The sequence below is a fragment of the Lactuca sativa genome, chromosome 8 (genome assembly GCF_002870075.4).
Source record: "Lactuca sativa cultivar Salinas chromosome 8, Lsat_Salinas_v11, whole genome shotgun sequence".
In the NCBI taxonomy this organism is placed as follows: Eukaryota; Viridiplantae; Streptophyta; class Magnoliopsida; order Asterales; family Asteraceae; genus Lactuca; species Lactuca sativa.
In genome coordinates, this window is record NC_056630.2 from 71,090,317 (window position 1) to 71,116,111 (window position 25,795).

Here is a 25,795-nt window from a genome sequence, read left to right on the forward strand (position 1 = left end):
AATCGAAGGGAAGATATGATATTAAGTGGTGGCTTCGTCGTCTTCTGGTCTTCGTCTTCACTCCGGTCGCCGTCAGTTCACGGAAACTTTTTGCAATTGATCTGCTCCTTAACTTGTCTATTTTTAGTTTAATTTTATCGAATATTTATTTTAGTAATCTTAATACAAGTACAAATTTTTGAATTTTCAAATTTAAACGACAACAAATGTTAGTGATATTATCATTTGATTAAGGTTTTTTTTTAATTGTAAGCATAATATTACATTTTTTTATAAAAAAAAAAAAATAGTGTGTACCACAAAATTCATTATTTTGTATGTGTTACATATTTATTAAACAAGTTGTTACATAAAACGTTTATTATTTTGTAAATAAAGTATATGGGGACCATGGAAGTTGGAAACGAATTAACGAATCATAGTTGAAGATATTTTGGATATGAAGAAAAGTTTTGTATTTGTTGATATTCAAAAATGTACCCTACACAACCTGTTACCTACCTCCACTTCTTGACATGCATTGCATGTGTCCTTTCGCAATTGCCATGGGTTCCCCGCTGCTGTACTAAATCTAGCCATTAACATTTTACTACATTTTTATGAATAGCGACTTTGGAAGCCAAAAGTATTACATAAAAAATATTATTATTTTTAGCAAGATCAAAAATACCTAAAATTACAGGTCTTACACATGAAAAAAAAAAAAAACAAAAATTTTCAGCAATTAAAAACCAAATTACCGTTCTTATGAAATTGTATGATTTATATGATTGTATCTATTAAAATTAATCGTCGTCTCATGAACGGACATGCTACATTCTGCAACAATCTATCTAACATAACAATGTTCATAACCTAAATCCTCCAATATTCATCTATCATAGCAAAATTTTGCAACAATTTATCTAAAAATAAACAATTTATCTAACAATCTGAAATCATTATGATTTATAAACATAAAAATCAAGGGACTGAAATCAACGCAAAACACTAAACATGAGAATAGAGAAATAGAGAGAACTAAAAATTGAGAACATACATGATCAGTGAGGGGAGAATGGGCGATGAATCGATGATCAACGAAGGATGGAGAGACATTGACTCAATGAAGGTTAGAGGCATAGAGCGTGAGTGATTATTGATGGTTCGTTATTTCGTTTGACTTTTGTTCTTGCTCTTTTGGTTCGGACTATGCAGGGAACCCAAGTTTAAATATTTAAGCCTATTATGCATAAAAAGTTTGGACCACTGTCTATTCTAATAAAAAAAATTCAAGGATGGGGGGGGGGGGGGGGGGGGGGGGGGGGAAGCCCCTCCTGACCCTTATAAAAATGTGCCCCTCGAGTAATTAGATAGAAACATAAGAAACACATTGAATTACCCAACCGAGTATTTACTGATGGCGAACAAAAAATGATAGATATTATGCAATAACATGATTAGGCCGAAGGAGTGGTATCGGACATGTCGGGTTCCACATCAGCTCCAACAAAGTTACAAAGAATATGAAAGTTTTCCCAAGTTGGAAAGAAAAGAGAGGTGGGCTACTAAAGTGAAGGAGAAGTGAGGGAGAAGAAAAGAAGGAGGAGAATGAGAATCTCTCTCTCTCTCTCTCTCTCTCTCTCTCTCTCTCGTAACGTCCTAATTCTCATTAGTAATTCAAGAAACGAGTTTGTTAATTAATAAGAGTAAACATATAATTAGGGATAAATATTCTAAAGAATTAAATTGATGAAAAAAATGAAAAAAAAATGGCATTCAATAAATAGCAAGTGGTTAAATAATAAATAAAATTAACAAATTAAATATCATAAAATGAAATGGAACTTAAAGACCATAATTAAAGGTAATGATTTATTAGGGGCCGGAAATGTCAAGGTTTAAAGTATCTTTTGTAAAGAATTTTGTTTTGAGGGTTGGAAATGTCATTATGGGATATTTGGGGGCTGAAAATGAAATTTGACTCAAAAGCATCATGAAACCTATGAGATTAGGGTTGGGCTCATTCCTGGTAGCCTACCACTTCTAAGACAAGTATTAGGGCAAATAAACCCTTGCATTTAACGTGTGATCGACTTAGAAGAAGAAATCAAGAGGGGATAGAGAGTGAAGAAGTAAGAGAAGAGTAGGAAGAAGAGGATGGACGAGAAGGGGCCGTGGGCGAGGAAGAAGGACTGGAGAGATGTTTAGTTGGTGAGGGAAAGAGGGAGAAACCTATTTAATTAGATCTTAGAGTAATTAAGTGGTTTAAATTCTTATTTTTCTTCTTTTTCTTTATTGCGTTTTGGTCATTATCGATGCCGTTCACCACCACCGACCACTGGCAGGTGGATGGTGCCACCATATGCCTCCACTAGAGGGTGGCTGCAAGTTGTGGTTGCTCCATAAGCAGACAATTCTAAGTCCTTGATTAATTGTATTGTTTCGATGTTTTGTGTCATTATTAGCAATGTATTTTGTATTATTGGTGTTTTGACCACCATTGAGTCATTGACCACCACAACACCACCATTAAGCCACCAACATATAGTGGTGCTCTGAGGGACTAAATTTCCAGCCTTTGTGCTATAAGGATCTTAATGGGTTAAGTTGGACACTTAACCCTAACTTGAGAAAAAGTTAATAATTCATGGTTAAACCCTAATTTTATACTTCCATTAAGTCTTGCATTAAGACTCTTGAGTAAAGATGATTAATACACTTTGAAAACCTTATAGGTAACCAAATATTATATCTAAAGTATTAATACTAAAGCTCAGTGTTATAAAGTTTGCCGAGTTGTCCGATTACTCCTCCGAGTACTCGCTACTCGGCTCTTTACCGAAGCAAGTTATAGAATCTCGAGTACTCCCCAATCGGCCACTTACTGAATTGAGCAATATTGTAAAAATCGGGCAACTCAATGATTAATATGAATAATATACTTCATGATTTATTATTTAACACACACACATGTGATTATTACTATATATATATATATATATATATATATATATATATATATATCTTAAATTTTCAGTACTTCTTCACAAAGTGATACCACTATGTGTTTTTCAGTTTTTGTGTATCCACATGTATCTAAGTTTTATATATTTCAATCAACTTATGATTTGACAAATATAATTCCTTAAAAATATTTCTACATGAATTACCAAATCCGAGTTCTCTCCGAGTAATCGCGAGTAATCTCGAGTACTCGTTACTCGGTAGTCGGCCGAATATGTACCGAGTAACAAGTTCTACCACTTTGCTAAAGCTTAACCATTAAGTCCTTCATGGGACATCAAAAGTGACTTAAAAGCTATTATGATTAATCTTTCCAATTCTCTCCGTCAACTTCTAAAATTCATGCAAGGAAATAACAACACCTAAAAAATTATGAGACTTGGTTTTATGAAAATCTTAGTGTGTCTAATTTCTACAAACTTTGAATCACTTTTCATAATTCCAACTCTTTAAGGGATACATGGTCAATGTTCTCATATTGGTCTGTGTTGTCATAGATTCCATGTATTGTATTATAAAATCATAATAAATTCATTAGGACTCCAAATGCCTAAATTCAAAAGCCTATAATTATATATGAATATCTAGTTTCTTCCATATGAAGGGCTTGACGTAATTCTTAGTATATTTGTAAAATTTATTAAACGAGTGTAGAGTGGTCTGGTAAACGACTGGAATTATACATCAACTTGTGATATGCATAATAAATTCTACAAAACTTCAATTTATGAAAAGATAGAGGCTATGGTTAGGGTATAATGTCTGGTATACCATGAATGTTTCCTAAGATTTAGCTTTTAGTCTTACTAGAGTAAAAGCTACCACTTTTACAAGTGTGTCCAGAAACTGACAGCTCCGAGTTGCTAAATTGTAAAATTAATATAAAATCAACCAAAAATCGTTATAATAAAATCTTTATATCTACAGGTAAGAAATGGAAATATATGAATATAATTTTATTAGAACCTAATTATGACACTAAAGGTAAGAAATCAAGTCGCGAACAAAACACTATAATCAAAGAAAAGTTAAAGGAATACAAAGATAAGTATTTTAAAGTATAATAAGGAAGTACAAGTTAAGTAAATATTATAATTTTTGTGTAGGTGTTCAGAAAGGAGGAGGTTCATTTAGCTCTTGCAACTAGAGTGCTTTAAGTTATCAAGAGACGTGAGTTACACTAACTCTCCTATTATGTAGGCATTATTTGTTTTATGTTATTTTCACGCATACCCTAATTCGGTAGAGTGAGCAAGGAAAGGAAGAATGTGGTTTTTTCTCTAGTGAGACAAGCTACACTCTTATCTATTATTTCCCTATTAGGGAGTAACGGGGTAGTTCCTAGAAGGTGGAACAAAGTTATGGTTGGAACCAACAATATGTGTTATAAATGTTTATGTTATGTTATGTTTTATGAGAAATATGATATGTGTGCTATGTGTAAGTAAGTGATCAATATAATTTTTTGTGTAGGTGTTCAGAAAGGAGGAGGTTCATTTATTTCTTGCAACTAGAGTGTTTCAAGTTATCAAGAGAGGCGAGTTACACTAACTCTCTTATTATATTATTTAGGCATTATTTGTTTTATGTTATTATTCACGGATACCCTAATTCGGTAGAGTGAGAAAGGAAAGACAGAATGGGGTTTGTTCTATAGTGAGACAAGCTACACTCTTATCTATTATTTCCGTATTAGGGAGTAAGGGGGTAGTTCCCTGAAGGTGGAACAAACTTATGGTTGGTACCAACAATATGTGCTATAAATGTTCATGTTATGCTATGTTTTATAAGAAATATGATATGTGTGATATGTGTAAGTAAGTGGTTTATATAATGGTAGATTAATGTGTATGCTTACTAAGAATTATGCTTACCCATTGTTATTTAACATTTTTTAGGATCATTAGGTACTGACAAGGGAAAGAGACCGGTGTGACTACAAACGACATTCTCTTGAAGATTTATGAAATTACTACATTATGTTTTAAACCTGTGATGTTTTCTGCTTCTGCAATGTTTTGAAATTATTATTTTATAAATGTGATTGAATGCTCTTGAAAGCTTTAATTATATTTTTAAAAGGGTAATGATAACTGCATATTTAGTTATATATTTAATACCTAATTTAAATACTTTTTGCTACATTTATGCTTATTATAGAACAAAACGTATTTAATTTGTTTTTTGTAGCAGCGAAAACACGCTCGAGATCAAAAGAAAGCTATTGCGGAGTTGGAAGCAGGAAAATGGATAAAAATCAAACAAGACTTAAAGCTGGAAGACCAAGTCGCGATTGTCTCAACACGACGTGGTGTTTGGAAAATCCCGATGGAATGGTAACTTGTTGATTACATGTTTTTTATGAAGACCACGTCGTGGTAGCGGTCAACCACAACGTGGTAGGCCAGATTCGGGAATTATAAATATTATGATTATTCTCTCATGCCTAACGAATACTTGGAGTATTATTCGACTTTTGGAGATCATAGAAGTGCTGGAACTCAGAAGAAGCTTAGATTTCGATTAAGGTTTAGCTTTTGAAGAGATTTGAGGCAATGTTACTTCTTAGAACTTATTACTTTGTTATTCATTATGATTTTCATTGTGAACTTCATTTTTAAGAGTTTGTTTCTAGAAATCATGGGCTAAAAACCTTTTATTTTGAAAAAAGAAACAAATTTACCCCCTAGTTTATACTATGTACATTAACAGATTTTGTAATCCATGTATTTGTTTTATAGAAACTAAGATGTTGTTTGTATTTTCTGAGGCAAAAATATGCAGTCTGTGGACCACATTTGTAGACCTTTGCAGCAGAAGAGGTGGACCAAATGTCTGCAGTCTGAAAAAAGAAGACTGTTTATTTTTTTAACATCTACAGTCTACTAAAATAAACTAAAATCTAAATAAACTGATTTTTTTAAACTACAAAACGATTTTTTAATATATTTATGACTTTGTTATAAATAATTAACAAATCTAAATCAACTTTTAGTATTATTGTATAAAAAGTGAAAAATGGTACAAATTAACGTATATATTTGAAAAAAAAAACTAACTATTTTGGTCGTAAAGTTATGCCTAAACGTTGTAATTAAAAATAAAAAAATTTGATATATAAATGAATGGAAATAAACTTCGATTTATTCAATTAAATCAATTAAAAACGTGTCATAAATATTTTTTTCTAAGAAATTGACGATGCTTTATTAAATAATGTTTTATAAAATTTGGCACAAAAATATAAATACACACACACACACACACACACACACACACACATATATATATATATATATATATATATATATATATATATATATATAAACAACTTCAACGACTATTATATTCATAAACTTTTATTTATAAATTTGTCAAAAATATCATGTTTGTGTCGTCGAACTTTTTTTTAAGTATTGTAACTTTTTTTTTCAAATTGTTTATCACTAATAAAATTGGAATAAATATAAATTCAAAAAAACTAAAAAAATAAATAAAATAAAGTATATGTGTTTTTTTAGGCTAGAAGATGTCTGAATATGTTAGAAGATTCTGGTCCATATTTGCGCCAAGAAAAGGGCACGCAGACATTTTTAGGTCTGCAGTCTTCAAAAAAACAAACAGTCTGCGAAGACTAATGTCTGCGTGTGGTCTGCGCCACACAGACAGAAGAGGACATGAAGATCTACAACCAAAAAACAAACATCACCTAAGTTTCCTTTTTGCATCATGTAATGACAAAATAGAAAAAGGAAAGTAATTTTGCTATTTAGGGTGAAAAAGAACTTATTTTTCCTTTTTTTCACCAGTTTGCAAAAAATAGACATATGGAAATACGTTCGTTTGACATTTTAGTACATTGAAATACCCGACACCGGAGGGTAGGACTACCTCTTGTCTTTGGTTCAATAAAGTAATAGTCAATTTAAAAGAGATAAGGAAGAACTCCCTCCGTAAGTCCATAAACCCCTTTCTTTTTCCTTCCCTTGCCCCTCCCTTTGTCATCACCGACGACCCCACATAAAAACATCAAACTTTTCCATTACAGTTGACATGTTACAATAACGACTCAAACAATGTTTTGAGTCATTGGAGCCTCCACCCCATCATTATGTCTGATAAGTACATGAGTACATGATATCTTGATACGAATATAAAATATCATTGTAACATCCGGATTTCCAAGTATGATAAAATGAGTATTATTTTCTAAATTATGAGGAGTGACTTGACGAGTTGGCGCCTTAACTCGTCGAGTAGGATCGCGACTTGGTGACGTGGAAAATGCATGGACTCGACGAGTCGACAAGCTGACTCGTCGAGTCAGTGTTGTTGGCAAAAACCCTATTTCTTTTGGGCTTGGGCCTATTTAAAGGCACTTATAGCCTCCTTGGCCCTTCCCACCAGTGTCTTCGTCCCTTAAGAGAAACCCTAGAGTTATTGTGAGCTAGATAGGAAAGAGGCTCATTAGAGGTCATTTCTTTGAAGAAAAAGGTCAAGAGTGTTACAAGGATCTCAGAGGAGAGTTGGTGGATCAACTTCATCTTCATTAAAGCTTCATATCTTGTACAAGCTCTTGTTTCCTTGGTGTTTGAATAGATTTCCTTTGGTTGTTGAGTTAGGGCTTGTATCACCATTTGGATGGGGTTTTGGGTGCATCCAAACCCTTTTTCGGGTTATTTTGTAGATCTGGACCATGTGAGGTCCAGAGAACCAGAAAGTAGGTAGCTTTGAATGAGTAACTTTGGAACCTTGAAGCTATGAAGCTTCAATGGAGTCATAATGGTGTATAGAGCAAAATACACCATGCATGAGCCTCAAGTTCAAACCTTTACGTGATTTTTTTGTGTTAGAGGGTCAAATCTATAAGTTAGAGAAACAGATCTGACCTCAGAAGGCCAAATGAGTATTACCATGGAGGAAACTCGTCGAGTCCATGAGAGAACTCGACGAGCCGGATCGGGTTGCCCCGCGATTTGTGATCAGTGGTAACCTGTCGAGTGAAAGGTTAACTCGACGAGTCGAGTGAGGGCTTAGGAGGAATCAGAGGACACGCATGGACTCGCCGAGTCACCCGAGTGCACTCGACGAGTCTGGTCAAAGTTGGATCGTTGACTGGGTTGACTTCAGTTGACCTTGGGGGCTTGGTGACACTGATTCAAGAGAGTCCATGGAGGGGTAGAATGGTCTCCTACCTATTCTTTAGAGATGAGAACATGAGGAGAGTATTGATTAGAGATATTATCATTTTGATAGGCGGAGGCTAGGTCGGGGATATCGAGCACGAGAGTTTACTAGACATCATACAAGGTGAGTCTTATCACTATACATTACCTAGAGTGGTATCCATGTGCAGGCCGGAGGGTCTTATATGTTATGTGTTTACTTGAGATTATGTGTATTGTGATTTATGTATGCTATGTGATATTTAGATCGGATCGAAGGGTCCAACGATTTAGACCGGACCAAAGGGTCCAACGAGCTAGACCGAACCGGAGGGTCCAACGAACTACAAGATTGGAGGGTCCCGCTGAGACACATTGACCAGAGGGTCTTATCGAGTTATAGCCTCGAGTGGCTTATGTGGTGTAAATGGTATGTTGGGGAACTCACTAAGCATTTATGCTTACCATGTTATGTGATATGCATTTCAGGTACTAGCGAGGATCGCGGGAAGGCGCCGACATGATTTGTACACACTGGCAGAGGATTATGTTTTTGAGATTCTGGGATATGTTTATTGTGATGACATTTGATACACATGATATTTTGAGAATATTATATGAGTTTATTGTGTTTGCAAAAATAGAAAAAAATTGTTTTAAAATTTACGTTGTTACAATCATATTCCTCGGATCATATTTCGCTGAATGATATGTTTCAAACAAATGTGTAATCATCATCAATATGCATCCACGGTGCTCAACATCTTACCCGAATTAGATCCTTTTGTTGTCTAAGGATAATGATCACATTGAGATACATAGAGCACAATTTCCACCCAATTTCAACCTTAGTCCTATCGCTTCATGATAGTTTTATTTTATTTACTTCTTTTTATAGTTTATTTTTGATGGGTTTTATACAAACAATCCTATGTGTGCATGCAACCCTAGAGTTGGATCTATGTTATCAATATTAGTTATACAACATTATGAACACATAAAGAAACCCTAATGTGGCCTACAATTTTCGAAATTTACCAAGAAGGTTAGATTACATACCTCTTGTTGTTATATTGCAATAACAACTTAAATATTCAAACCCTAAGTCTTGAAAGCAAGTACCACAAGTGTAGTACCTCTAATGGCTCACAAACACTAAGAGCAAATGGAGAGACAAGAGAGAGAGAGAGAGAGAGAGAGAGAGAGAGAAAAGGTATGAAATTCGTCCCTAGGAACCTTAGACAAGGCATAGACGAATTCTTATGGCCTTAGGGGTCTTTATATAGGTGTAGAGATTAGGGTTTCAGTCCTTATCCTTATCTAGTTGCTTGCCCACCAAGTAACCATAAGATAAGCCTTAAAAACCCTTATCCTTATCCTTTGGATGATTTCAAGGATATCTAATCCCTTGAATTCGTCCACCCCATATCAAGGATAACCATTACCCTATTTTGTAACTATCACATAATTACAATTCAGCCCCTCTAGTTTAATTAATTACATTTGATCACAAAATTAATTCTTAATTGATTATTGACCAATATTAATTAAACAAATATGATTTCTCCTTTAATATATTATTCTTATAATATATCAATAAATCATAATAACCTCTTTCTCTATTATTTCTCCAGTCAAGTTGCTTTGGTGAAGGCAACCCAAAAGGACCATGCACAATCGGGTCAAGTACTTACCAAATATGGTTACAGGCTTAGACACTAATCCAACAATTTTAGCATTTTTTTCATTCATAATTTACCTAATCTTCATACATAGTTTTCTTATTGTTATTTTATGACTATTTCGGATACTTTCAAGTTTCGTGGGCATAATTGTAGATTTTAAGGAGACTAGCGGAGCGGGATCTTTGGGAGGCGAATGGGCTTGGAAGACAACAAGAATTATGGGCTTGATAGCTAGTGGAGATGATGCATGGAGTGGTTTTTGTTATTATTTGAAGGCTTGGAGTAAATGAGATTTGAATTTGCAAGAAAATGGAAGAATATTTGTGTATGCATGGATTATTGATTAAGCGAGTGCACGAGCTTTGGGTGATTTGAAGACGCCAAAAGCTTAAAATGAAGAAATCTTGAAGAAAAATAGGATAAGAGTTGAATGGACTTATACTGGGCCAATGGACTAAGTTGTGGAGGCCCAAAACTTAAAGAAGCCTACATTAGGAGCCACCTGCGCAACCCACTCGCGCAGAGCTGTGCGGCCGCGCAGCCGCGCACGGAGCTGCAGGGGAATTTTCAAAATTCCATATTGAGTGCTATTTGAGGAAGGTTGGTGTGCATCTTTTGCACACTTCTTGACATCCGATTTTGAAGCTATTCTGTGGAGTTTTTGGAGGTCTTGGAGCTCTTGAAGAACATCAAAAACATCATCTTTTGCTCTTGATTCTTATTACATGTTGGGTACTCTTAACTTTTCTTTTGTTATCATGAGTTTAGCCATGCTAGACTAAACTAATATTGGTTGAATTTAATGAAATCATTTGAATATTTGGTTGAATGTTGAAGAACTCTATGAACTTTTTATTGAATATTTATGAGAATGTTTTTATATTTTAACATCTTCCTGCTACTTGTATGCTTTTATTCATGAGTTTAAATGTATTTGTAGTGATTAGTTGGCTAATTTCTTGATTAAGTAATTGATCTTCAAATTAGCAAGCAACAAGTGGTTCTTGTGTTAGTTTTCATTTCACACAATCACAAAAACATTTTCTCAAACATGGTAGTGAAAACATTTAACTCCTCTTGAATTTTGTGACTTTTTGGTTCTTAATGCCAGTTAATTCTCACTAATTAATTTGATTAATGAGAATTGTGACTTCAACAAAGGAATTATGTTATGAGCTTCTCTAGCTATTTTATTAACTAAGAAAAATGTAGGTAATTTCAAGCTTCTTGGATTACTTAGCCAAATTAGAGATTTTAAACAAGTATTGCACCATTAAGTTTTAATGATATGTTCACCAAATATTCAAGTAATGAAACCTTAAGTCAACCATCTTTCTCTCATTGATTTACATCAAATTCTTGCTTTTGTTAAATTTGGTCTTTAAATCCTAGTTTAACTCTTATTTTCTTTTAAACATCTCAAAAGACCAAAATCTTTTTTTTTTTTTTTTTTTTTTTTTTTTTTTTTTTTACTTTTATTGTTATTTTATAAGTATTTTTACAAAAAGATTGTCATAGAGTTATAAAATTGAACTAATATCCATGGATATGATTCCTTTACCAATATACACTATTTTAGTGTATAAGATTTAATATTATTTATTCTGTTGGCCTCGACAACCACCATTTCACCTCTTAAACGAGTAAGAGACACTGAGTCAAAGGCTTAAGGGATGATGATCAATTGTTTTAAGGAGTTTGAGAAGAGAATCTGTTTTCATAATTAATTTACAATGTTATATGTGATATAAAAAATATAAAGTTTGTTGTGTGGCTACTGCTTGCTTCTTATAATGAACACTACTAATATCATTTTTAATATTTACATCTTGATCTACTTATCATAAAATTTAGATATTATACTTTTTGTATAACGTGATTATTTTATATAACATTTGCTAAAAATTAAACTTGTTAATGTAGGTAGTTAGATTGTTATCGGGTTTTGGAATTTGTAATATTTTTAGTTAGATTTTTATCGGGTTTTGGGTGATGAAAATTCAAATGGGTAAATTTTAACTTATTAAGATCATAATTATAATACTTGATATCCGTGGGTATACCAACAAAATGATGATTAGTTATTGTCCGGGTACACAACATACGAGACTAGGCTTGGGATATGATTTTATAATCGGTATGAGACTAAGATCATTAATAGTTGTTCCATTGACATCCATAGATGAATCAAAGATGTCATAGGAGACCTTCACTGCATAGATGGTTTGAGAGGAAGATTGGAAGATGGCAAGTTTTTAGGAATAGAAGATAAATGGGAGTGGACAGTTCGACAGACCTATTTTGTCTCTTTCAATAATAAATAGATATTTGGTGTGTTTGACACAGAGCTTTTGGGAGTTTCTAGCTTTTAGCTTTTGACAAAATGTTCTAGTTTAAACAAAAAACTCCGTTTGTCAGTTCGAACGTTTAGCTTTTAGTTTTAACAAAACGTTCCGATTCTAAAAGCTACTTCATGTAGCGTTTAACAAAACGCTACTGAGCTTTTGAAATTAATTTCCATAATTACCCTTAAAAATATATTTATATATTTATTTATTTTTAATCAATTGTTATTTTATGTAATTTTATATATTTCAAAAGTTTCCAACTATTTTTTGCTAAACATTCATATAACAAATAAAAGCTACAGCTTCCTGTTACCAGTTACCCGCTACACGCTACCAGCTAACCGCTATCCGCTTCCAGCTAATAGCTACTTTTGCCAAATATACCCATTAAAAAAAATGTATAATAGTGATTTTAGTTTGGATACACCAAAACCACAATGATAGGACCAAAGTCTAAAAGGACCAAAATCACAATACAACTAGTCTAAAAGGACGGAACTTGCAATGTTGATATTTACTATACGAAATTGAGTACATATCCCAAGCCCAAGGACTATTTTTGCAATTTTCTCAAAAAACTAATAACATCATATTACATTATTACTATTCGGAATATATATATATATATATATATATATATATATATATATATATATATATATATATATATATATATATATATATATATATATATATATTTACTTTGCAATTTTGCATTATTTTCGTAAAAGAACTCAAATATGGCGGAACAAACAATTTTGCAAAAACCAGCACGAAATTTCGCAATGCCACTCAATCATCTCTGTGATTTTAGAGCGATTAATGTCAACCTCAAAACCACCAAATTTCAAAATACAATCTCGCATTTCATCGGTCGATTAATCTGTATATTGGAGAGAAGACTCTTTCCCGTTTTCTCTCCCTCCACCATTAGAATAAAGGAAAATAAATTTGGTCGGCCGGAGGGTAATTGTTCCTCGTTTTTGTACATTGGTCAGGTGATTTTTTTTGTTTATTCTGTTTGATAAGTGTGCTTATTCTCATGCAATCGTGCAAAATGTTGAACTCAATGAACATTTGTTTATCAGACACCACATAACTTTGAAATATAGGATCGAAACGATTAAATTAATTTTCAACATCAAACTCTGATGATTCTGCAACATATGCTACAAACTCGAAGATGTATACAATGGTGAATTTGCTATAAATCTACGTAACGTTAGACCTAAATTGCTAACATTGTGGCTGATATATATACTTGTTAATCGTTTAAACACAATCAGATTGTTATTTCAAGTCCAGAATTGACATAATTTTTCTCAAATTCAGGTATTATTGCTGAACAATCTAGGTTTAGTATAGGTATAATCTAATCTACAAACATGTTCTTTAGAAGAGCGCCTCCTCCTGCTGCTAAACCAGCAGAAACCGAAGCAGATAAAAAAGAAACAGATAAGAAACAAGCAGATAAGAAAGAAGCTGCCAAAAAAACTTCTGCACCCCCAGGAAAAAGTAACCCTATTGATGATGACGACGATGATGACGACTTCTTCGGGAAAAAGAAAACAACAATCAAGAAAAAAAGTAAAGCTGAGCTCGATGGCATGTCTAATCAGGAATTAGAACATTATGCTGTGGATCAAGCTCAAGAAACTACAAAAAGTGTAAACAATGCCTTGAAGATTGCAGAAGATATTAAATCGGATGCTGGAAAGACCCTTGATACTTTACATGCTCAAGGAGAGCAGATTCATAGGACCCATGAGAAGGCTGCTGACATGGAAAAAGATTTGAGTAGAGTAAAGTTTTCTTCTATTTAGATACAACAATCTACTTCAATATAGAATCAACAGAATTAAAGAACGTGTTTCTTGATCATAAATGTGTTTTTACAGGGTGAAAAGATATTAGGAAGCCTTGGAGGCATGTTTTCCATGACATGGAAGCCAAAGAAGGGGAAGGAAATTAAAGGGCCAGAGCCAATAGGTTTGTAATTTCAATCCAATTAGTTTAATTAATTTTTGAGTGAACTTTTATTAATTTCATCTTAATTGAGTATATTGTGTTTTGCTAGATAATGGAAAAGGAGACAAGAAAGCAAGTAAGGAGCAAAGAGAAAAGTTGGGTTTGGAACAAGGACACAAGGGGAAGAAGGACAACAAGAAAGGTCATGGTGAAGCAAAGAGTGCCATGCAGAAAGTTGAGGTATATATATGTTGACACCATTTATTACAATATGCTATTGTTGTTGTATTTTATGTAATCTTATTATTCTTTAAAAAAAAAAAAAAAATCAGGTGGAAAAGGAAAAGCAAGACGAGGCGTTGGATGATTTAAGTGATATATTGGGTGATTTGAAAGGAATGGCTACCGAGATGGGATCTGAACTCGACAGGTTTGTTTTTCTTTTTCCTCTAATTTTTTTTACTATAATGGCCCTTGCACCTTTTTAATGATTGAACTTGATGTTAATTTTGTAAAATATGTAGAAAGTAAAAAGGGTATTTTGGACATTTACCCTTATAAAATGTTAAAAATATAAATAGGATAACTATTTGTAACATTTGATATATGTACTGAAAATATAAAACATGTTTATTGTTTTGAGTTAGTTACATCTGGTTCATGGGTTGTTTTCTTGGAACGCAGGCAAAACAAGGCTCTTGATGATCTTTCAGAGGATGTTGACGAGATAAACACACGAGTCAAAGGTGCGAACACACGTGCACGTAAATTGCTCGATAAATAATTGAAGCACAGTCCAACTTCATTCCGATTCCATGTTGTTGTATCTATTTTTTTTTAAAATTCCTTTTGGTATATAAATAAATTGCATTATAAATGCAAAATCTTTCATCATGTATAGAAATTTACTTTAGATGCTTGGGACATTAATAGCTAAGCTTCGAGCCAAGGTTGCATCTTGGGATGAGCTTTGTATATATTTTAAACCTCGATCTAGTTGTAATATATGTTGATTGATTCAAGTTTTTTTGTTTTTAAAATTGGATTTAGGATCAGGCCCAAAAGATATTTTGGGCCAGGGACTAAAGGAAAGAAGGTCCCCAACCCTCTCAAAGACAGAAAATAGTTAAATCATTTATAAAATTCCAATTTTAAGAAACATTGCAATATATATATATATATATATATATATATATATATATATATATATATATATATATATATATATATATGATAAAGTAAATAACTAGTAGAAAAAGAAAACACATTAATGCTAGAAATTTAGAATTATCGATAGTTCAGTTAATATGTAGTTTTTTTTTATTTTATTTTTTAAAATACCCTTCAAGACTTGAACCTTCAAAAATCATGGTAAAAACTAAAACATATAAGAAAAAAATTCAAATTAAAACATAAATATAATCATTGTATTCAAATATCGATTAGAAATAAATAACAAAATTCTACAATCCTAAATAAAACTATTCACTTTTGGATGACTTAATACAGTTGGAAAAAGAAGTTTGGGAAATCACTTTAAAAAATAAGTAAAAAGTATTTTTCGCTGTAGGAAGTAAAAATATTTAGCTTATACTACTACTATACTTGTGTAGAATAAAAGACCCAAAACCAAATACAAATGAAAATTGAGATTTGAGAAATCACAATAAAAAACCTCATTTTCACTGTGGTACGAGTTGAAACTTGGAAGAATTAAGAAATCACATATAATAAATTATCAATTTCTAAATCTTCAAGTTTCCAAACAAATGAACAATAGTCAAATAAATTCAACAAACTTAAACTTCCTAATGTCATTACACTATTAAACATATTCCAAATGACCAAATCCGTAAAGAGAGAAAAATTAAACCTAATTGCTAATAATCTATTATCAAATTTGAGATGCAAATATAATCATATAAAACAAACAAAAAACAGAAACTTATATTTGACTATCCAATCAAAACAAACCTGAGATGTGATTGAATGTTGAGTGTTGACAATTCGATTTTTATCTTTAGTTTAAAATGATGTGTTTAAAATATGTTTGGCTTGAATTTTAAAACTTTTAAAAATTAAAAGTCAAAAGTCACAAAAAAATTATATAACCTTTGAAAAAACTCCTTTTTGTTTATGGCAAAAAGTAGTTTTAAATAAACTTTTTTATTTGCCAAATATTTTTGGACTTTTTTGATTTTGAATAAAATTAAAAATTTAAAACTCATTTTAAAAGGAATGTAAAACACCCTTTTTCCTTTTTATTTGGATTTTCATGAAATGAGCTATCAATGGAAATTGAACGTACTCCCATCCACCTATACTCTAGGCTCCAATCTTGCATCTAATTTGGCCCCAAAACTTATACTAATCTTATTTTATTTAAATAAATAAAAAAAACGATTATAAATTTCATAACCTATGAAAATTTTGGGCCCTTTGTAAAAGATGGGGCTTGCATGATCGACCATATTGACCAACGTGTTGACCGGGCGGCTTAGGACATTCGGTTCACATTAGGCCATCTCCAATGGGAGTTCAATGGAGGGTTTAATGGGGAGTTTAATCTCATTAAACCCAAAATCCCCATTGTAAGAAAATGACTAGGATTCAATGGAATGGGGAGTTCAATCCCCATTGAACTCTATATTCTCTCTCCTCACACACACACATATATATATATATATATATATATATATATATATATATATATATATATTATTTTTTATTTTTTATTTTAAATTAATGTTAATTTTAATTGTGTTTTTAATTTTTAATTTCATGCTAATTAATTTTTTTTAAAATAACAATAAAGAAAAAGAAAATAATAAATAATATGATAATCCATTAAATTGTATAGAGTTTAATGAAGTATAGAGTTTAATGGGTAAAGTTGTATAGTAAGTGGAATGTATATGTGTCAATCCATTGAACTCATATGAGTTCAATGCATTGGAGATGGTCTAGCACCAGATTTCAAGCATCCGATTCACTTTAAAGTTTAAAGTACGTACCGCGGTCCAGTGGAAAAAGAAGCTAAATTACGTACAACATTATTGACGTGCATAAACTTCCTCTTCAATTCTGTTCAAGACTGTTCGAGGTTTCCAAAAGGGTAGGGCTGGATCCGGTATCGGAGTCTGGTGGGGGTGATTAAATGGGGTTTAAGAGTCCGACGCAGGGGTTTCGAGGGGAGGAAGAACAACTAATGATGATGTCGCAGAAGAAGAACAGTGTTTCAGGGGGTGTTTTGGAGGATCGATTCAATTCGATTCAGTCCTTTAATCTATGTCGAACATAGGGTTTAAACTCGAAGAAGATGATAACGATAGGAAGTAGTAAAATCAGGAGTTGCGGAGAAGGTTGGATGGTCAAAATTATTGGTTAGTAATTGTAAATACATGGTGGTTGGGTTCTCGATGATGATAAAGGCCGGCGACAAATTAAAGGGTGGTGGGTTTTTGAACAAAATAATACGAAGAAGATGATGAACTATAATATAATTATGAAAAATATAAAAAAAAAAGTTTAAAAATATAAGCGCAGTATAGTGATAGAGTCGATTGATAAAGATTTAACTGATTATAGACTTCTAGTAGAATTGTTAGATGGGAGAACCAAAACCAGAAAAAAAAACATTGAAATGAGGACTATACATAGAAAAAATAACTTTTTAAGGACCAAAACCAGAAAGATGACAAATCATAGGACTATTTTTGCAGTTTAACCTATATTCTGTGACAACAGATCATGAATGTGAATACAAGTCCCTTTATAAATATGTGGTGATGAGATATTTCTTTAGCTTTTGGTAAAGTGGAAATTTCTTCTTGAGCTTTTGGTAAACTGGAAATTTCTTGGAAACTCACATCTCTCTGTTTCTTTCTTTCTCTCTCTATATAGGTCATTTCATTGAGGTGCTAAAACCCCTGACATTTATCTCAACATCAGAAGGTGGTGATCTTGGAAGTTAAAACACATTGATGGCATCTTCATCATCTTCTCCTTCTGCTCTAGCCTTTTCTTCTCCGCTGTGGAAGTACCATGTTTTTCTTAGCTTTAGAGGGGAAGACACGCGTAAGACTTTTGTGGATCATTTGTACACAGCTCTTGTACAACAAGGGATCTACACTTACAAGGACGACGAAACACTTCCTCAGGGAGAATCAATCGGTCCTACCCTTATGAAGGCTATTGAAGAATCGCAGATTGTCATCATTATATTCTCTAAAAATTATGCAGATTCTTCATGGTGCTTAGATGAACTTGCATACATTATGAAATGCAAGGATAGGAAAGGGCAAATTGTTATGCCCATATTTTATGATGTGGAGCCCTCTGTAGTGCGAAAACAAAAACAGAATTATGGAGAAGCATTTTTCAAACATGGGTTAGAGAACAATGACAAGGTTGGATCTTGGAGAAAAGCACTAGTGGATGCAAGTAACCTTTCTGGATGGGAAACCAAGCAAATAGCCAACGGGTAATGTTCTTCTGTGTTTTTTCACTCTTTTATGCTTAGGATATGTGTGCTCCACAGTACATTTATACTTAAACGTTATAAGCTTTTTATACAGTTGTACTAATTATTCTAGATGATGAATAATTGGATAAACAGAGGCTTTGACTAGGTCAGTTGATCTGTTTGGTGACTAGTGTTGAATAATAATCACCATGACTGTGCTAAGACATCATAAATTAGACATTGTCAAAAGTTGAGGCTATTTAGCTTTTTGTTTGACATGCATATGAGGAATATAAACTGGTAGAAGATTATGAGATACTCTTTACTAGACGTGGTTTCTTATGCTAGTAGGCTTAGGCTCCCATTAACATTTTAAACTTCAGTCTCTTTTTCTATATGACAAATACAAGTTTGAGTATATTAGGAAATTTGTATGTTACATGATTCCCAAGTCCTAGGATTACAGATAAGCTGAAAATAAGTTCTGATAGATTTCATTGAGGTCTTATTCTAATTCTGTACTGTACTAACATGTCATTTCAAGCTACAACCACAAATTTATCTTGCTTTACTTTTTCATATTTGAAACAATTTGATCTTCCCTGAGAAAATTGTTACAACTTACAAACTACTTGTGATATTAATTTTATGAATTCTACTTTGAATGTGATATATAAAGGGTTGTTATGCTTTTTCATTATTTCATGGAGCATAAAACAAATGATCTCTTTTGTCAATCCGTGCATATACTAATTATCCTTGTATATTGAATTTTTAGGCATGAAGCACAAGGCATCAAAGAAATTGTTGACACAATTTCACATAGGTTGCATCTAGCAACTTCAAATGCAAATGAAAACCTGATTGGAATAGAGGCTCGTGTGCAAGAATTTAAATCAAAGTTACAAATTGACTCACGTGGTGTGCGTATGATTGGGATATGGGGGGTTGGGGGTGGTGGTAAGACTACTCTTGCATCTTATGTTTATAGTGAAATCTCTAGCAACTTTGATGGTTCTTGCTTCGTTGAAAACATTCGAGACGAATCAAGCAAGTATGGTTTGCAAAAGTTACAAGAAAAAATTCTTTTAAAAGTGTTGAAACAAAAAGAAATGGAAGTGCATAGAGTTGAAGAAGGAAGATGCATGATAAGGGATAGGTTGTGCCATAGAAAGGTCTTGATTGTTCTTGATGATGTCGATCACTTTGACCAACTAAAAGCATTAGCTGGATCACATGATTGGTTCGGTGATGGAAGCCGGATAATAATAACAACTAGAGATGAGCATTTGTTAAATGCTCACAAAGTAGATGTCATACACAATATTAGCTTGTTAAATGATGATGAGGCTATTAAGCTCTTTAGCAAGCATGCACTTCGGGATTATAGACCTATGAAAGATTTTGCCCTGCTTTCAAGTGATGTGGTTTCTTATGCTGGTGGCCTCCCATTAGCACTTACGATTCTGGGTTCTTTTCTGTGTGACAAAGACATTATTGAGTGGAGGAGTGCATTAGCCAGATTGAAAGAGATCCCAGAGTCTGATATTGTGGAAAAACTAAAAATCAGCTATGATGGACTTAAACCGGTTGAGAAAGAGTTGTTCCTTGATATTGCATGTTTCTTCAGAAGGGAGTATAAAAATGAAAGGATAATGGCAACCTTTCATGCTTTTGGTTTTTACCCTGTTATAGGCATAAAGGTTTTGATAGAAAAGGCTCTCATAACCATTTCGGAAGGAAGGTTTGATTTGCATGATCTGGTGCAAGAAATGGCACACTACATTGTTAGAGGGAAACACCCAAAAAATCCTGAAAAACATAGTAGAGTTTGGAAGAAGGAAGACCTTCTCAAAATATGTGTTATGGATGCGACAAAGGTAATGGTTAAGCTAGCTTTGCATGATACATGTATAAAGAAACAGTTTTAAATGAACTATGACACCATTTTGTTTGTGTCACAGGAACTTGACATGGTTGAAGCAATACAATGCAATAGTTATGATCTAGTAGAACCTGTTCCTAAGATTATTGCAAACATGAAAAACCTTCGGTGGATTTATTGGAGAGGTGACCTTGCGAGTCCGTTTCCTAGTAACTTTCTACCAAGTGAGCTTTGTTGTCTAACATTGGATGGCATATCGCCAAAACAACTTTGGAAGGGTTACAAGGTAATTTTTTTGGTTGAGAAATATCAAAATTTTAGGAATAAATATGATGTATGAATTGTAAGTTCTACATCACATGACGTTCACTGTTAAACAACATGAATTATAAACATTAGGCTTGTTAGGAGTCTTCTTTCTCCAAGTTATCAGTGTTCATCGTTTGGGTCAACCAAATAACCTTTCCAGTTTATTTGTTATTAGTGTTATTTGGATTGAGTTATGTGATTAATTACGCTAGTCACATGTGATTAAACCTTGTTCTCGTGTTCTCGATTTCATAATGGTTCTCGTTTGACCTCCCCATTTCTAGTTTTTCATTCCTTTTAATAGTGGGTAAGAAGTTGAATCCTATAAAAGAAAATCTTTAACAGACTTTTTCTTGGTGGAGGTCTCATTAAGAAGCATACTTGTTATTGTTGTTGTTTCTGTTACCTTGATATACTTTTGACTTGTCACTTGTATACAACAGCATTTGCCGAATTTGAAAATCATGGAACTTGCTGATTTGAAAAACCTAATCAAGACACCAGATTTTGACGGACTTCCAAATCTTGAAAGATTTACTCTTCATGTATGTCACTGTTTAAAAGAGATTCATCCATCGATAGGACGCTTGGAAAGGCTTGTTTTCTTATCTATAAAATATTGTGCCAATCTTAAGATATTTCCACCCCTTACCCGACTAAAGAAACTCGAGTCCCTTTCAGTATCACATTGCCCCAAACTTGTTAAGCTCGTAGAGATCCCACAAAACATGGACAAATTACCATATCTTCATTTGGATAATGGTGGGAAAGAAGTTGCATCCTATAAAAAACTTTCAACAAACATTTTGGTTACGTGGTGGATGTGTGGTGTTGTAGAAGTTAAGAAACCACATAAGGACCTCAATGATGTAGAGTGTAGTTTACAGGAGCCTTGTGTACCTCTCAACAACATGAACAACCATATAAGAAAGTTGAATCTTTCATACTGCAGTGTGGGAGATAAAGACATTGACTATGCCATTTGGGATTTACCCAACTTGGAAGAACTCAATCTAGAAGGAAATAAGTTTTCAAGATTAAGTTTTAGTCGCATGCGACTTCCCCAACTCAAATGGCTCAACGTGTCATACTGCAAAGAACTTACAGAATTGTCAGAGCTTCCATCAAGTATAGCTGTTGTTAAGGCGGATTATTGTAGATCACTTGAAACCTTTGGTGATATTTCAAAATGTAGATGGTTGTGGAAAGTCTCACTTTGGGGGGAGAACAAACTTGTTGGTGACATATTACTAGACTCCATGCTCGAGGTTCGACTCTACTTACCTTTGGAATTTCAATCATTATCATATAAACCCAAACATAATAACCATAAACGAATGTGTTGTTTTCATTGCAGGGAAATGCTCTTGAAGATCATTTTATCAGTGTTGCTCTTGAACGTCAGATGATTCCAAAGGGGTTTGTTGGTAGGCTCTTTAGGTGGAAAACATTTGTACTGCATCTTCCACATGATTGGTCTAATCACTTTTGTGGATTCTTAATATGCTTTCTTACCAAAATAAATGCTCCATATCTTTACATAAAAATCGAGTGGGAGGTAGATGAAGATTCTCGATCTGAGATTTGTGAGGAATCTAATGAAGCATCGGGTCTTGAATATCGTGAAACAAAGACATATGTGGGATATGTTTCCTTTAGTTCATTGAGGCACACCACATGGTGGAATTCCTCATGCAATAAGATTTCATTTTCCATAGACATGGGCTGCAGTTCGGCTTCAGCTCAGAGTAATTTTGGAGTTGAGCTAGTTCCTAGGAAAATTAAAGGTGATGAGGTGCAAAAAACAGATTGCTCAGAATTTTGGGACAAGGAACTTGAGGATGAAACTACATTTATGATCCAACATGATTCACCTTCTTCTATCAAGATTTCATGGCAACCTTACCTCTACCCACGGGTCAGTGAAGTATTCGCTATTTCATCGTTTATTCTCAACTTTTTATTTTGCGTTATTCTCATTAACATTTACTTTTTTGAATACCAAATTCTAAGAAAATGACATTTCCATCTGCCTCCCTTGTTTCCCACTATCCCCTTGATTCTACTAATAATAACAAGGATTATAAATAATTATTAGAGTAATTCATTTATTTTCTTGTTAATTTTTTCTTTACAAAAACTTAATAATTACTTAAAGAAGTTGATTCTCTACATATACTATTCCAACATATAAAAGTTTTGTTAATTGATTCTTTACATATTCCAACATTCAATGGGATATTCCATTAAAAAAACAATATTTGTTTGCTATTCTGAAATCATACCTTTTTTACAAAAAGTGAAGTCAAAATTAGGAAAGATAATTAAACTGAAATAGCTTCGACTGGGTATTACAGATGAAGAGCATGTTGTCTCTATATGCTGCAAAAATAAAATCGATCAGAATTAGTCTTTATAGCCTCATTAATTTCTTTCTTGAATTTAACATTCATTGTTTGATTTTATTTCTTTGTTTCAGTTGCAGCAATTGACACTGGAGTTGAATGTACACAATATAAAAGAAATGCAGACTTTCACGACAGTTGCCACCCTTATAGGTTTATTTTGTGTTAGTTTTGTTTTCATATTGTTTGCATTTGAGTACCATAAGTTTGACTTAACTTTGTCTTGAAAATTTTATGTATAGGGAACAGTACTTTTCTATAGACATGGAAAGCAAAAAATTGACGTTGAACCATTACATGGCCTACTATTCCAAAGGTGGTGTAATTTGCTGAGTTCTTTGATGGATATTGGAAGCATATAAGGAAAAGATGCATTCGGTACATGTATATTGAAGTACGTTTCAAGAACTCATGTGGGAAATTGTCAATGTACAAGAAAAGATGTAGTAGGTACATGCGCTCTACAAGACATATACATACTTGTATGGTTGTACCTGAAAAGCTTTTTATACAAATATTCTAATTGATAAACAAAAGGCTTTGAGCACGTCACATAATTAGTTTGGCCAGGAAGAGAAAGCCGAATAATAATCACCACCACCAGATATTAACATTTGCTACAAACTCACTAAGGGGCTGTTTGTTTTTTGTGTGAAGATCTGCGCAACCACTTTTGTCTGCGCTGCGCAGACATATGACAGTGTTTGTTTTTTAGAAGTACATAGATCAAAAAACATCTGCGCGAGGTCTTCTTGGCGCAGACATGGGCCACTGTCTTCAAAGGTCTTCAAACCTCATTTTAATCTAAACAAAAAAAAACATGGGTCACCGTGCAATTTTTTTTTTTTTTTTTTTTTTGCTGAAAATGCATTTTTAATGTTTATTACATGAAATTAAGTTTTAAAATTCAATTTATTTCAACAGCCGCAGACGTTAAAAACAAACAGTATTCTTATTGCAGACTGTAGACATTTGATCCACCTCTTCTGCTGCAGTGGCTTGCAGATGTGGTCCGCAAACTGCAGATATTTTGACTTCTAAAAAACAAATAACACCTAAGTATACATTTGTCTAGGCTAGTAATTATTAATTAGTTGTCAGTGATGAGGAAATATAAACCTATAGAAGATTATGAGATACTTTTCACTAAATGTGGTTTCTTGTGCCAGGCTCCTATTGATACTCAAAATATTGTAGAACATTTGAATGAAAACAAACCAGAAAAAACATAAAGATCAACTTGAAAAACAAGAAACTTTGTGTTTGACATAGTTTTCTTAAAATAAATTTGACCCCCACTAGACGTTTATTTTCCAGGATACAATGATGTTAACGACTCTTCTGGGTTGTTGAACTCAACTAGGTTCACATTGAATTATGTGTCAAATAAAAAGAAAATTATATCGTTGATTTCTGTGTTGATTTGTGTGTCTGCTTACATATCATTATCATATTTATAGTTCTCTTATTAACCACTTGTTTTTATTTTTAAAACATTATTTATATGTTTTTATCTTTTTATTTTGTTTATTTTGTAACATTTTTAATTTCATTCATTTTTGGTATATATAAAATTATAAAACAATATAATTCATAATAAAATAAAAAAGACACTAAAAAAATCATAAATATTACTTTGCAGTTACAAATATAATAAACTAAACGTAAATTTGTAAAATAAATTTAAAAAGATATAACACAATATAATTTAAATTGGTATAAAATAAATTTAAACTATGTAAAATAGTCAAAGCTCATGTAAAATAGGTCATCATAAAACCCTCCAAATCACCCTACGGAACGGCAGGAAACAAAAGACTTGGTAAGAAATTGTTCAATTCTCTCACAAACATGAGCAATGATATTTTAGGGGTCGGTTTGGGTTACATATACTTTTTGTTTTGAAGGTATTTACAATGTGGGTTTAATTTTTCGATTTTCATCGATTTTCCTAAATTAAATTTTGAAGCTTAGACCGTTTGTTACCCTATGTTAAATTTTGAAGCGTAGACCATTAGTTTGGCACTTTGACCTAAGAGTACTTGGATTCAGTTTAGTATAACACTAAACTCCTAAACGACTCGATATCCTTTTGCTGCAATAATCTACTATTCAATTGTAGCCCTACCCAAATGAATTGCCTGTCCACCGATTACTATGGTACTTCTCCTCTTAAAATAACATGTTTTGCTTCCAATGTTTTTAAATCTTGTTTTGTATTGATAAATGACCCAATGGAAAGACATGCGTCTTAACAGTTAAAGTTTCTGCTATCTCAACTGTAAAGTGACAACCACTCAATTTAACATTCAAATCTATATCTATTTGTACAAGTGCAAATACAAGATTACTCTTTATTACAAGAGATGTGATGCCTAATATACAATTTTACGGCTTGAGCACATATAACAGTTTTTATGCTCTTTCATCCTTTTATAGGTGCAAAACTACATTTGTTCTACAAGTTCCTTCACAATCAACATGCTCAAAAGTTGAAGAAACACTCCCATTATATCAAACTCATAATGAAAGATTTGAACACCTACCTAAGTTCAGACC

The 25,795-nt window shown here is 32.9% G+C and overlaps 2 protein-coding genes across 2 annotated transcripts; both read left to right on the top strand.

Moving 5' to 3' along the window:
* The first annotated feature begins 13,057 nt into the window (after positions 1-13,057).
* On the top strand, positions 13,058-15,194 carry LOC111902658 (putative SNAP25 homologous protein SNAP30). The gene is made up of 6 exons (XM_023898475.3): positions 13,058-13,202; positions 13,537-14,006; positions 14,103-14,193; positions 14,282-14,412; positions 14,505-14,602; positions 14,857-15,194. Exons 2-6 carry the CDS (start codon positions 13,590-13,592, stop codon positions 14,954-14,956), a joined length of 837 nt encoding a protein of 278 aa, XP_023754243.1. The 5' UTR covers positions 13,058-13,202; positions 13,537-13,589; the 3' UTR covers positions 14,957-15,194.
* A 2,021-nt stretch (positions 15,195-17,215) lies between these two features.
* On the top strand, positions 17,216-24,540 carry LOC111902642 (disease resistance protein Roq1). The gene is made up of 7 exons (XM_023898456.3): positions 17,216-18,655; positions 19,416-20,517; positions 20,602-20,808; positions 21,275-22,099; positions 22,189-22,749; positions 23,311-23,389; positions 23,479-24,540. The coding sequence occupies exons 1-7, from the start codon at positions 18,156-18,158 to the stop codon at positions 23,496-23,498; spliced, it is 3,294 nt and encodes a 1,097-aa protein (XP_023754224.1). The 5' UTR covers positions 17,216-18,155; the 3' UTR covers positions 23,499-24,540.
* The last annotated feature ends 1,255 nt before the right edge of the window (positions 24,541-25,795 follow it).

Excerpts from the sequence above, each read along its gene's own strand:
- LOC111902658 (XM_023898475.3), top strand. The coding sequence starts at position 13,590 with ATGTTCTTTAGAAGAGCGCCTCCTCCTGCTGCTAAACCAGCAGAAACC. Across the intron at positions 14,413-14,504 it reads GTGCCATGCAGAAAGTTGAG|GTGGAAAAGGAAAAGCAAGA; the intron begins GTATATATATGT and ends AAAAAAAATCAG. Across the intron at positions 14,603-14,856 it reads ATGGGATCTGAACTCGACAG|GCAAAACAAGGCTCTTGATG; the intron begins GTTTGTTTTTCT and ends CTTGGAACGCAG.
- LOC111902642 (XM_023898456.3), top strand. The coding sequence starts at position 18,156 with ATGGCATCTTCATCATCTTCTCCTTCTGCTCTAGCCTTTTCTTCTCCG. Across the intron at positions 20,518-20,601 it reads GTGTTATGGATGCGACAAAG|GAACTTGACATGGTTGAAGC; the intron begins GTAATGGTTAAG and ends TTTGTGTCACAG. Across the intron at positions 23,390-23,478 it reads GACAGTTGCCACCCTTATAG|GGAACAGTACTTTTCTATAG; the intron begins GTTTATTTTGTG and ends TTTTATGTATAG.